The 13,275-nt window shown below is 49.3% G+C and overlaps 1 protein-coding gene across 1 annotated transcript in view; it reads left to right on the top strand.

Moving 5' to 3' along the window:
• The first annotated feature begins 299 nt into the window (after positions 1–299).
• LOC139410926 (phosphatidylinositol transfer protein beta isoform) overlaps positions 300–13,275 on the top strand; it is a 40,093-nt gene continuing 27,117 nt past the window's right edge. Inside the window, exons 1-2 of the mRNA XM_071156593.1 lie at positions 300–818; positions 1,092–1,122. Of these exons, the coding sequence (XP_071012694.1) occupies positions 796–818; positions 1,092–1,122 (54 nt within the window). The 5' untranslated portion in view covers positions 300–795. The remainder of the gene's footprint in view (positions 819–1,091; positions 1,123–13,275) is intronic.

The raw sequence follows: 13,275 nt of genomic DNA, 5'->3' as shown, positions 1-13,275 counted from the left end.
TGTGTAAATACCAGCATACGACTGGGAAAAATGTACTTTAACGCCCCTCCAACTTGTAAGTGGGGAAACTCGTTTATCATCGCTGAGCTTTGATTTCTCCCATATGCTGCACTCTGATGTCACATACTAAGGAAATTGCCTCAAACAGCATTTTCTGCAGTTGAATGCAACAACAAAACATTAATTATAAAAACAATCTATAATGCTTTTTTAACACTTTGTTTGCGAGCAAGATGACTATACTTTTAGTTTATGGTTGACACTGCTTTGCTTGCCATTAGCCTATCAGGGTTCTCAATGATTTCAAAGCACTTGATCGCACACAGCTTGATGCTCCCAGTTTACAAGTAACTTAAGTGTTTCCCACAGAATTAGTGGTCATTGGCTGGCGCACCGCTGCTATGGTGTCATCTTTGTGTGAGCACACTACATCCTCAGTGGCTCCACTAGTTGTTGGGCAGTCTCTCTGGTTCCTATTGTTGGACCCTACATTGTTCATTTTAGTGACACTGGTCTGTCCCCACTGGTCTCTCCTTCACTGTTCAGGCTTTTTCTATCCTCAGGCTGTCACTATTTGGCCTCTTCTCTTTTGGCTCTCATTCATTGTCTTATCCCCCAGCCTTTCTCACTCTCTGACCTCTTCCATAATGTGACTCCACGTGTGACCTGGACTCATTTTCTGTTCCTGTGCACTGAGGAAACTGCTCATGTGCCCTATGAGAATCTCATCATGAAGCTGAGCCCCCTGCTGCCACCATCAAACAGGCTGACGGGGGCTTCTGCAGTCAGGAAGTCATGAGGCAATGGCCTTGCATAAAGTGAGAATGATTATAGCGGCTGTGAACAAATTGATTTAGTCTGGAAAGCAAGGGTAACACGTCTCTGCCATGTGAAGGGGGGGAAAAGGATGCCTCTAGTCAAATCTGTTTCTCAGATCGGCAAACAATTCTGAATTCCACTAGGCTAGAGAACACATGTGCCTTGTAAACCCGTTGGAACTATTCTGTTTGTTGGGCCTGATGTGATTGATGGCCAGTGTCAGTCATTAAACCATCTCTCTCTCTCTCTCTCTGTCTCTCTCTCTCTCTCAGCCGTGTGGTCTTACCCTGTACAGTGGAGGAGGTGAGTACGTTCACTGTTATTATTTAGCATTCTGTCATACTAATCCTTCTATGGAATTAGCCTACTATTCAGACCTCTCTTTGCTTGTATTTTTTTTTTAATCAAATTTGATTTGTCACATGCACCGAATACAACCGATGTAGATCTTACTTACGAGTCCTTAACCAACAATGCAGAGTTTTAAAAATGTGCTAAATAAAGTATTAAATATTAAAACAATAACAAAGCTATATAAAGTTGGTACCGAGTCAATGTGCAGGGGAATGGGTTAGTTGAGGTAATATGTACAGCTGTAAGTCGGAAGTTTACATACACTTAGGTTGGAGTCATTAAAACTCGTTTTTCAACCACTCTACAAATTTCTTGTGAACAAACTATCGTTTTTGGAAGTCGGTTAGGACATCTACTTTGTGCATGACACAAGTCCTTTTTCCAACAATTGCTTACAGACAGATTATTTCACGTATAAATTCACTGTATCACAATTCCAGTGGGTCAGAATTTTACATACACTAAGTTGACTGTGCCTTTAAACGGCTTGGAAAATTCCAGAAAATGTCATGGCTTTAGAAGCTTCTGATTGACATCATTTGAGTGAATTGGAGGTGTATCTGTGGATGTATATCAAGGCCTACCTTCAAACTCAGTGCCTCTTTGCTTGACATCATGGGAAAATCAAAAGAAATCAGCCAAGACTTCATTAAAAAAATTGCTGACCTCCCCAAGTCTGGTTCATCCTTGGGAGCAATTTCCAAACACCTGAACGTACCACATTCATCTGTACAAACAATAGTATGCAAGTATAAACACTATGGGACCATGCAGCCGTCATACCACTCAGGAAGGAGACTCGTTCTGTCTCCTAGAGATGAATGTACTTTGGTGAGAAAAGTGAAAATCAATCCCAGAACAACAGCAAAGGGCCTTGTGAAGATGCTGGAGGAAACCGGTACAAAAGTATCTATATTCACATTAACTAGTCCTATATCGACATAACCTGAAAGGCCGCTCAGCAAGGAAGAAGAAACTGCTCCAAAACCACCATTAAAAAAAGCCAGACTACGGTTTGCAACTGCACCTGGGGACAAATATTGTACTTTTTGGAGAAATGGCCTCTGGGAGGCTTGCAAGCCGAAGAACACCATCCCAACCGTGAAGCACAGGGTGGCAGCATCATGTTGTGGGGGTGCTTTGCTGCAGAAGGGACTGGTGCACTTCACAAAATAGATGGCATCATGAGGAAAGAAAATTATGTGGATATATTGAAGCAGCATCTCAAGACATCAGTCAGGTTTTATTTTTATTTTTTAATTTCACCTTTATTTAACCAGGTAGGCTAGTTGAGAACAAGTTCTCATTTGCAACTGCGACCTGGCCAAGATAAAGCATAGCAATTCGACACATACAACAACACAGAGTTACACATGGAATAAACAAGACATACAGTAGAAAACAAAAGTCTATATACAGTGAGTGCAAATGAGGTAAGATATGGGAGATGAGGCAGTAAATAGGCCATGGTGGTGACGTAATTACAAAATAGCAATTAAACACTGGAGTGGTAGATGTGCAGACGATGAATGTGCAAGTAGAGATACTGGGGTGCAAAGGAGCAAGATAAATAAATAAATAAATAAATAAATACAGTAAGGGGATGAGGTAGATAGATGGGCTGTTTACAGATGGGCTGTTTACAGATGGGCTATGTGCAGTGATCTGTGAGCTACTCTGACAGCTGGTGCTTAATGCTAGTGAGGAAGATATGAGTCTCCAGCTTCAGTGATTTTTGCAGTTCGTTCCAGTCATTGGCAGCAGAGAACTGGATGGAAAGGCGACCAAATGAGGAATTGGCTTTGGGGGTGACCAGTGAGATATACCTGCTAGAGCGCGTGCTACGAGTGGGTGCTGCTATGGTGATCAGTGAGCTGAGATAAGGCCCCCGATATTTGAAAAACACATTGAGGATTGATTATAAAAAACGTTTGCCATGTTTATGTCGATATGGATCTAATTTGGAGTTTTCGGCGTTGTCGTGACCGCAATTTCCGATGGATTTCTCAACAAAACGAGGACAAGAAACGGAGGTATTTCGACTATAAAAATAATCTTTATGGAACAAATCTTTATGGAACATTTGCTGTCTAACTGGGAGTCTCGTGAGCGAAAACATCCGAAGCTCATCAAAGGTAAACGATTTAATAATAAGTATTATTTTTTTACCGTTGCGGACCGGGGCAAGCAAGCTAGCAGTTTGCGGACCGGGGCAAGCAAGCTAGCAGTTTGCGGACCGGGGCAAGCAAGCTAGCAGTTTGCGGACCGGGGCAAGCAAGCTAGCAGTTTGCGGACCGGGGCAAGCAAGCTAGCAGTTTGCGGACCGGGGCAAGCAAGCTAGCAGTTTGCGGACCGGGGCAAGCAAGCTAGCAGTTTGCGGACCGGGGCAAGCAAGCTAGCAGTTTGCGGACCGGGGCAAGCAAGCTAGCAGTTTGCGGACCGGGGCAAGCAAGCTAGCAGTTTGCGGACCGGGGCAAGCAAGCTAGCAGTTTGCGGACCGGGGCAAGCAAGCTAGCAGTTTGCGGACCGGGGCAAGCGGGCTAGCAGTTTGCGGACCGGGGCAAGCGGGCAAGCGGGCTAGCAGTTTGCGGACCGGGGCAAGCGGGCAAGCTAGCAGTTTGCGGACCGGGGCAAGCGGGCAAGCTAGCAGTTTGCGGACCGGGGCAAGCGGGCAAGCTAGCAGTTTGCGGACCGGGGCAAGCGGGCAAGCTAGCAGTTTGCGGACCGGGGCAAGCGGGCAAGCTAGCAGTTTGCGGACCGGGGCAAGCGGGCAAGCTAGCAGTTTGCGGACCGGGGCAAGCGGGCAAGCTAGCAGTTTGCGGACCGGGGCAAGCGGGCAAGCTAGCAGTTTGCGGACCGGGGCAAGCGGGCAAGCTAGCAGTTTGCGGACCGGGGCAAGCGGGCAAGCTAGCAGTTTGCGGACCGGGGCAAGCGGGCAAGCTAGCAGTTTGCGGACCGGGGCAAGCGGGCAAGCTAGCAGTTTGCGGACCGGGGCAAGCGGGCAAGCTAGCAGTTTGCGGACCGGGGCAAGCGGGCAAGCTAGCAGTTTGCGGACCGGGGCAAGCGGGCAAGCTAGCAGTTTGCGGACCGGGGCAAGCGGGCAAGCTAGCAGTTTGCGGACCGGGGCAAGCGGGCAAGCTAGCAGTTTGCGGACCGGGGCAAGCGGGCAAGCTAGCAGTTTGCGGACCGGGGCAAGCGGGCAAGCTAGCAGTTTGCGGACCGGGGCAAGCGGGCAAGCTAGCAGTTTGCGGACCGGGGCAAGCGGGCAAGCTAGCAGTTTGCGGACCGGGGCAAGCGGGCAAGCTAGCAGTTTGCGGACCGGGGCAAGCGGGCAAGCTAGCAGTTTGCGGACCGGGGCAAGCGGGCAAGCTAGCAGTTTGCGGACCGGGGCAAGCGGGCAAGCTAGCAGTTTGCGGACCGGGGCAAGCGGGCAAGCTAGCAGTTTGCGGACCGGGGCAAGCTAGCAGTTTGCGGACCGGGGCAAGCTAGCAGTTTGCGGACCGGGGCAAGCTAGCAGTTTGCGGACCGGGGCAAGCTAGCAGTTTGCGGACCGGGGCAAGCTAGCAGTTTGCGGACCGGGGCAAGCTAGCAGTTTGCGGACCGGGGCAAGCTAGCAGTTTGCGGACCGGGGCAAGCTAGCAGTTTGCGGACCGGGGCAAGCTAGCAGTTTGCGGACCGGGGCAAGCTAGCAGTTTGCGGACCGGGGCAAGCGGGCAAGCTAGCAGTTTGCGGACCGGGGCAAGCGGGCAAGCTAGCAGTTTGCGGACCGGGGCAAGCGGGCAGTTTGCGGACCGGGGCAAGCTGGCAGTTTGCGGACCGGGGCAAGCTGGCAGTTTGCGGACCGGGGCAAGCTGGCAGTTTGCGGACCGGGGCAAGCTGGCAGTTTGCGGACCGGGGCAAGCTGGCAGTTTGCGGACCGGGGCAAGCTGGCAGTTTGCGGACCGGGGCAAGCTGGCAGTTTGCGGACCGGGGCAAGCTGGCAGTTTGCGGACCGGGGCAAGCGGGCAGTTTGCGGACCGGGGCAAGCGGGCAAGCTAGCAGTTTGCGGACCGGGGCAAGCGGGCAAGCTAGCAGTTTGCGGACCGGGGCAAGCTAGCAGTTTGCGGACCGGGGCAAGCGGGCAAGCTAGCAGTTTGCGGACCGGGGCAAGCGGACAAGCTAGCAGTTTGCGGACCGGGGCAAGCGGGCAGTTTGCGGACCGGGGCAAGCTGGCAGTTTGCGGACCGGGGCAAGCTGGCAGTTTGCGGACCGGGGCAAGCTGGCAGTTTGCGGACCGGGGCAAGCTGGCAGTTTGCGGACCGGGGCAAGCTGGCAGTTTGCGGACCGGGGCAAGCTGGCAGTTTGCGGACCGGGGCAAGCGGGCAGTTTGCGGACCGGGGCAAGCGGGCAAGCTAGCAGTTTGCGGACCGGGGCAAGCGGGCAAGCTAGCAGTTTGCGGACCGGGGCAAGCGGGCAGTTTGCGGACCGGGGCAAGCGGGCAGTTTGCGGACCGGGGCAAGCTGGCAGTTTGCGGACCGGGGCAAGCGGGCAGTTTGCGGACCGGGGCAAGCGGGCAAGCTAGCAGTTTGCGGACCGGGGCAAGCGGGCAAGCGGGCAGTTTGCGGACCGGGGCAAGCGGGCAAGCTAGCAGTTTGCGGACCGGGGCAAGCGGGCAAGCTAGCGGTTTGCGGACCGGGGCTAGCGGTTTGCGGACCGGGGCTAGCGGTTTGCGGACCGGGGCTAGCGGTTTGCGGACCGGGGCAAGCGGTTTGCGGACCGGGGCAAGCGGGCAAGCTAGCGGTTTGCGGACCGGGGCAAGCGGGCAAGCTAGCGATTTGCGGACCGGGGCAAGCGGGCAAGCTAGCGGTTTGCGGACCGGGGCAAGCGGGCAAGCTAGCAGTTTGCGGACCGGGGCAAGCGGGCAAGCTAGCAGTTTGCGGACCGGGGCAAGCGGGCAAGCTAGCAGTTTGCGGACCGGGGCAAGCGGGCAATTTAGCAGTTTGCGGACCGGGGCAAGCTAGCAGTTTGCGGACCGGGGCAAGCGGGCAAGCTAGCAGTTTGCGGACCGGGGCAAGCGGGCAAGCTAGCAGTTTGCGGACCGGGGCAAGCGGGCAAGCTAGCAGTTTGCGGACCGGGGCAAGCGGGCAGTTTGCGGACCGGGGCAAGCTGGCAGTTTGCGGACCGGGGCAAGCTGGCAGTTTGCGGACCGGGGCAAGCTGGCAGTTTGCGGACCGGGGCAAGCTGGCAGTTTGCGGACCGGGGCAAGCGGGCAGTTTGCGGACCGGGGCAAGCGGGCAGTTTGCGGACCGGGGCAAGCGGGCAAGCTAGCAGTTTGCGGACCGGGGCAAGCGGGCAAGCTAGCAGTTTGCGGACCGGGGCAAGCGGGCAGTTTGCGGACCGGGGCAAGCGGGCAGTTTGCGGACCGGGGCAAGCGGGCAGTTTGCGGATCGGGGCAAGCGGGCAGTTTGCGGATCGGGGCAAGCGGGCAGTTTGCGGACCGGGGCAAGCGGGCAGTTTGCGGACCGGGGCAAGCGGGCAGTTTGCGGACCGGGGCAAGCGGGCAAGCTAGCAGTTTGCGGACCGGGGCAAGCGGGCAAGCTAGCAGTTTGCGGACCGGGGCAAGCTAGCAGTTTGCGGACCGGGGCAAGCGGGCAAGCGGCTTGCGGACCGGGGCAAGCGGCTTGCGGACCGGGGCAAGCGGGCAAGTGGCTTGCGGACCGGGGCTAGCGGTCAAGCGGTTTGCGGACCGGGGCAAGCGGCTTGCGGACCGGGGCAAGCGGCTTGCGGACGCTAGGGGCTAGGGGTTTGCGGACCGGGGCTAGCGGGCTAGGGGTTTGCGGACTGGGGCTAGCGGTTTGAGGACCGGGGCAAGCGGTTTGCGGACCGGGGCTAGCGGGCAAGCGGTTTGCGGACCGGTGCTAGGGGTTTGCGGACCGGGGCTAGCAGACTAGGGGTTTGCGGACCGGGGCTAGCGGTTTGCGGACCGGGGCTAGCGGTTTGCGGACCGGGGCTAGCGGGCAAGCGGTTTGCGGACCGGGGCAAGCGGTTTGCGGACCGGGGCAAGCGGGGCTAGTGGGCTTCGGTGGTAGTCCAGGAGCCCTAGCCAGGCTAGCTTCAGGCTAATTGGTGCATGCTCTGGGATGGAAACGCTAGCCAGGAGTAGTTACCCGGGATTGCGGTTAGCTAGTTGTGAAGATCCAGATGAAAACGTTCAGAGTTTGCGGTAGGAATCCGTGGATATGGAGAGAGAAATATAGGTCCAATATGCTCTGATTTGAGTTACGTTGTACGAACTGGCGAGAGCTTTCCGAGCTAAAGGTTAGCTGGTGACTGCTAGCAGTGGTTTGCTGACTGATAGCTGGTAGGTAGTTCGCTGTCTAGCTTCAGTTGGGGGATTCCAGATCCAAAGTAAATAGAAATCAGATCCACGCCACATTGGGTGAGGCTGGTTGCAGGAGAGTATTTAGAAGTTGAGGTTTAGGAAAATATTTTTAAAAGATATGCGAAGAAAAATATCTATACAAGGGACACAACGGGACAAAGACGTTTGACTGCTATGCCATCTTGGATTTGTGACAAATTAAAGCTTGGTCGTAAATGAGTCTTCCAAATGGACAATGACCCCAAGGATACTTCCAAAGTTGTGGCAAAATGGCTTAAGGACAACAAAGTCAGGGTATTGGAGTGGCAATCACAAAGCCCAGACCTCAATCCAATAGAAAATATGTGGGCAGAACTGAAAAGGCGTGTGTGAGCAAGGAGGCCTTACAAACCTGACTCAGTTACACCAGCTCTGTCAGGAGGAATGTGCCAAAATCCACCCAACCTTCTGTAGGAAGCTTGTGGAAGGCTACCTGAAGCGTTTGACCCAAGTTAAACAATTTAAAGGCAATGCTACCAAATGCTAATTGAGTGTATGTAAACTTTTGACCCACTGGGAATGTGATGAAAGAAATTAAAGCTGAAATAAATCAATATCTCTACTATTATTCTGACATTTCACCTTCTTAAAATAAAGTGGTAATCCTAACTGACCTAAGACAGGGAATTGTTTACTAGGATTAAATGTCAGGAATTGTGAAACTAACTGTATTTGGCCAATGTTTATGTAAACTTCTGTTTTCAACTGTATGTGCGAATAAAGTGACTATGCATAGATAAATAGAGCAGTAGCAGCGTGTGTGTGTGTGTGTGTGTGGTTCAAGTCCAGTGAGTGTACATTTAGCCTGTGCAAAAGAGTCAGTGCATCAACAAAATGTGTGTGTGTGTGTGTGTGTATATATATATATATATATATATATATATATATATATATATATATATATATATATATATATAATAAGAATAATAATAATGGGATCAGTGCAAATAGTTTAGGGAGTCATTTGATGAACTGTTCAGCAGTCATATGGATTGGGGGTAGAAGCTGTTAAGGAGCCTTTTGGTCCCAGACATGGCGTGAGCCCTGCCCAGCTTTTCAAAGCATTTCATGGCTACAAATGTGAGTGCTACGGGGCGGAAGTCATTTAGGCAGGTTACCTTGGCGTTCTTGGGCACAGGGACTATGGTGGTCTGCTTGAAACATGTAGGTATTACAGACTGGATCAGGGCGAGGCTGAACATGTCAGAGAAGACACTTGCCTGCTGGTCAGCGCATGCTCTGTGTATGCGTCCTGTACGTGTCCTGGTAATCTGGCCCTGTGGCCTCATGAGTAAGACCTTTTTTTTTTTACGAGTTAACATTCACATCTGCTACGGAGAGTGTGATCACACAGTCGTCCGGAACGGCTGGTGCTTTCATGCATGGTTCAGTGTTGCTTGCCTCGAAGCAAGCATAGAAGACATTTAGCTAGTCTGTTAGGCTTGCAGCTAAGTTTCCCTTTGTAATCCGTGATGGTTTGCAAGCCCTCCCACATCCTATTAGTATTGGATAGAAGACACCCTGACGTTTCTAAAACTGTTTGAATGATGTCTGCGAGTATAACAGAACTCATATGGCAGGCAAAAACCTGAGAAGAAATCCAAACAGGAAGTGGGAAATCTGAGGTTGGTTGATTTTCAACCCAGCCCCTATTGAATACACAGTGGGATATTGGTTATGTTGCACTCCCTCAGGCCTCCACTGGATGTCAATGAGAGTGGAATGAGTCAGTCTGCCAGCAGTCGCGCGCTGGTCATGCACATTTCATATGAGAGGTAGCTCGCGCTCCTTTGCTTTTCTGAAGACCACGGAATTCTCCGGTTGGAATATTATTGAAGTTTTATGTTAACACTTTACTTGTTTGATGATTCGTCAGAGTGAGTAGAGGAATTTCTTATCTATATTAATGTCCTACTCCTTGAAAGTGGGAGCTCTAGCCTTTTACCTCAGTGCGGATGTTGCCTGTAATCCATGGCTTCTGGTTGGAATATGTACATACGTCATTGTGGAGACGTTGTCGTCAATGCACTTATTAATGAAGCCAGTGACTGATGTGGTATACTCCTCGATGCCATTGGCTGAATCGCGGAACATATTCCAGTCTGCGCTAGAGAAGCAGTCTTGTAGCTTAGCATCCGCTTCATCAAACCACTTCTGTATTAAGCGTGTCACCTGTTTGAGTTTTTGCTTGAATCAGGAGGATGGGAGTTATTGTGCCGGAAGAGATGGCTGCTGTTTTACCGGCTCCTAATCAATTGTGCTATTGTGTGTTTCGCATTATTTGTAACTTACTTTGTACATAATGTTTCTGCCACTGTCTCTTATGACTGAAAAGCGCTTCTGGATATCAGGACAGCGATAACTTGCTTAGATTATTTTTTTTTTTAATGAGTCGGATGTGGAGGATTTACTTCAGACATCCGACAAGGCCCAAATCTCCGTTATTCGCATGAAGAAGAGACTGAGATATCGGGGATGTAGGGTTGGGGTGCCTTGTAAGGATCCAACGGCGACTGAGTAATCCCCCTCTACCATCAGTCCTATTAGCCAACGTGCAATCATTGGATAATAAAATGGATGAGCTCCGATCACGACTATCCTACCATCCGACATGAACTGTAATATCTTACGTTTCACCAAGTCGTGGCTGAACGGTGACATGGATAACATACAGTGCCTTGTGAAAGTATTCATCCCCCTTGGCGTCATTTTTATTTGGATTTCATGTAATGGACATACACAAAATAGTCCAAATTGGTGAAATGAAAATAACTTGTTTAAAAAATAATAGTAATAATTAAAACTGAAAAGTGGTGCCTGTATATAAATTCATCCCCTTAACTATGACGATCTGGTGCAAACAATTACCTTCAGAAGTCACATAATTACATTACACACAGGTGGACTTTATTTAAGTGTGTGTGTGTCTGTGTATTTACACCTGTTTTGAAAGACCCCAGAGTCTGCAACACCACTAAGCAAGCGGCACCATGAAGACCAAGGAGCTCTCCAAACAGGTCAGGGACAAAGTTGTGGAGAAGTACAGATCAGGGTTGGGTTATAAAAAAAATATCAAACTTTGAACATCCCACGGAGCACCATTTAAATCATTATTAAAAAATTGAAAGAATATGGCACGACAACAAACCTGCCAAGAGGGCCGACCACCAAAACTCACAGACCAGGCAAGGAGGGCATTAATCAGAGAGGCAACAAAGAGACCAAAGATAAAGGAGCTGCAAAGCTCCACAGCGGAGATTGAAGTGTCTGTCCATAGGACCACCCTAAGCTGTACACTCCACAGAGCTGAGCTTTACTGAAGTGTGGCCAGAAAAAAGCCATTGCTTAAAGAAAAGAATAAGCAAACACGTTTGGTGTTTGCCAAAAGGCATGTTCCCAAACACATGGAAGATGGTGCTCTTGTCAGATGAGACTAACATTGAGCTTTTTGGCCATCAAGGAAAATGCTATGTCTGGTGCAAACCCAACACCTCTCATCACCTGAGAACACCATGGTGGTGGCAGCATCATGCTGTGGGGATGTTTTTCAGCAGGGACTGGGAAACTGGTCAGAATTGAAGGAATGATGGATTCCGCCAAATACAGGGAAATTGAGGAAGGGAAACCTGTTTGCAAAAATCCTAGTGGCTAGATGTGCCAAGGTTATAGAGACGTACCCCAAGAGACTTGCAGCTGTAATTGCATTGACAACTTGAGCGTGCATAACTGTTCTATTTTTTGTGTCTTATTTCTTGTACACAATAAAATATTTAGCATCTTGAAAGTGGTAGGCATGTTGTGTAAATAAAATACAAATTAGAGGTTGACCTAATTTCTTTAATTAGGGTGAATTTTAAGTTTTCATAACAATCTGACTTATTGGACGCCGATTACATTGCAATCCTTGAGGAGACTGCGTGGCAGGCTGACCACCTGTTACGCGAGTGCAGCAAGGAGCCAAGGTAAGTTGCTAGCTAGCATTAAACTTATCTTGTAAAAAACAATCAATCTTCACATAATCACTAGTTAACTACGCATGGTTGATGATACTACTAGGTTAACTAGCTAGTCCTGCGTTGCGTATAATAATAATGTTCATTTATCATCGAATCACAGCCTACTTCAAGTTGATTTAACGAAAGCGCATTCGCGAAAAAAAGCACAATTGTTGCAATAATGTACGTAACCATAAACATCAATTCCTTTCTTAAAATCAGTACACAAGTATATTTTTTTAAAACCTGCATATGTAGTTAATATTGCCATGAATTTATTTTAACTTGTGAAATTGTGTCACTTCTCTTGCGTTCATTACAAGCAGAGTCGGGGTATATGCAGAAGTTTGGGCCGCCTGGCACGTTGCCAACTAATTTGCCAGAATATTACATAATTGTGACACAACATTGAAGGTTGTGCAATGTAACAGCAATATTTAGACTTAGGGTTGCCACCCATTCGATAAAATATGAAATGGTTCTGTATTTCACTGAAAGAATAAACGTTTTGTTTTTGAAATGATAGTTTCTGGATTTGACCATATTTATTTTTTTATTTCACCTTTATTTAACCAGGTAGGCTAGTTGAGAACATGTTCTCATTTACAACTGCAACCTGGCCAAGATAAAGCATAGCAGTGTGAACAGACAGCAACATAGTTACACATGGAGTAAACAATAAACAAGTCAATAACACAGTAGAAAAAAAGAGTCTATATACATTGTGTGCAAAAGGCATGAGGAGGTAGGCGAATAATTACAATTTAGCAGATTAACACGAGTGATAAATGATCAGATGTTCATGTGCAGGTAGAGATACTGATGTGCAAAAGAGCAGAAAAGTAAATAAATTAAAACAGTATGGGCATGAGGGAGGTAAATTGGGTGGGCTATTTACCAATGGACTATGTACAGCTGCAGCGATCGGTTAGCTGCTCAGATAGCAGATGTTTAAAGTTGGTGAGGGAGAGAAGTCTCCAACTTCAACGATTCTTGCAATTCGTTCCAGTCACAGGCAGCAGAGAACTGGAAGGAAAGGCGGCCAAATGAGGTGTTGGCTTTAGGGATGATCAGTGAGATACACCTGCTGGAGCGCGTGCTACGGGTGGGTGTTGCCATCGTGAACTCAGTGAACTGAGATAAGGCGGAGCTTTACCTAGCATGGACTTGTAGATGACCTGGAGCCAGTGGGTCTTGCGACGAATATGTAGCGAGGGCCAGCTGACTAGAGCATACAGGTCGCAGTGGTGGGTGGTATAAGGTGCTTTAGTACAAAGCGGATGGCACTGTAATAAACTGCATCCAGTTTGCTGAGTAGAGTATTGGAAGCCATTTTGTAGATGACATCACAGAAGTCGAGGATCGGTAGGAGAGTCAGTTTTACTAGGTTAAGTTTGGCGGCGTGAGTGAAGGATGCTTTGTTGCGAAATAGAAAGCCGATTCTAGATTTGATTTTGGATTGGAGATGTTTGATATGAGTCTGGAAGGAGAGTTTACATTCTAGCCAGACACCTAGGTACTTATAGATGTCCACATATTCTAGGTCGGAACCATCCAGGGTGGTGATGCTAGTTGGGCGTGCGGGTGCAGGCAGCGGACGGTTGAAAAGCATGCATTTGGTTTTACTAGTGTTCAAGAGCAGTTGGAGGCCACGGAAGGAGTGTTGTATGGCATTGAAGCTCGTTTGGAGGTTAGATAGCAGTGTCC

The sequence above is a fragment of the Oncorhynchus clarkii genome, chromosome 6 (assembly GCF_045791955.1).
Source record: "Oncorhynchus clarkii lewisi isolate Uvic-CL-2024 chromosome 6, UVic_Ocla_1.0, whole genome shotgun sequence".
Classification (NCBI taxonomy): domain Eukaryota; kingdom Metazoa; phylum Chordata; class Actinopteri; order Salmoniformes; family Salmonidae; genus Oncorhynchus; species Oncorhynchus clarkii.
The sequence above is the reverse complement of the archived record's forward strand: the minus strand, read 5'-3'. Positions and strand labels throughout refer to the sequence as shown.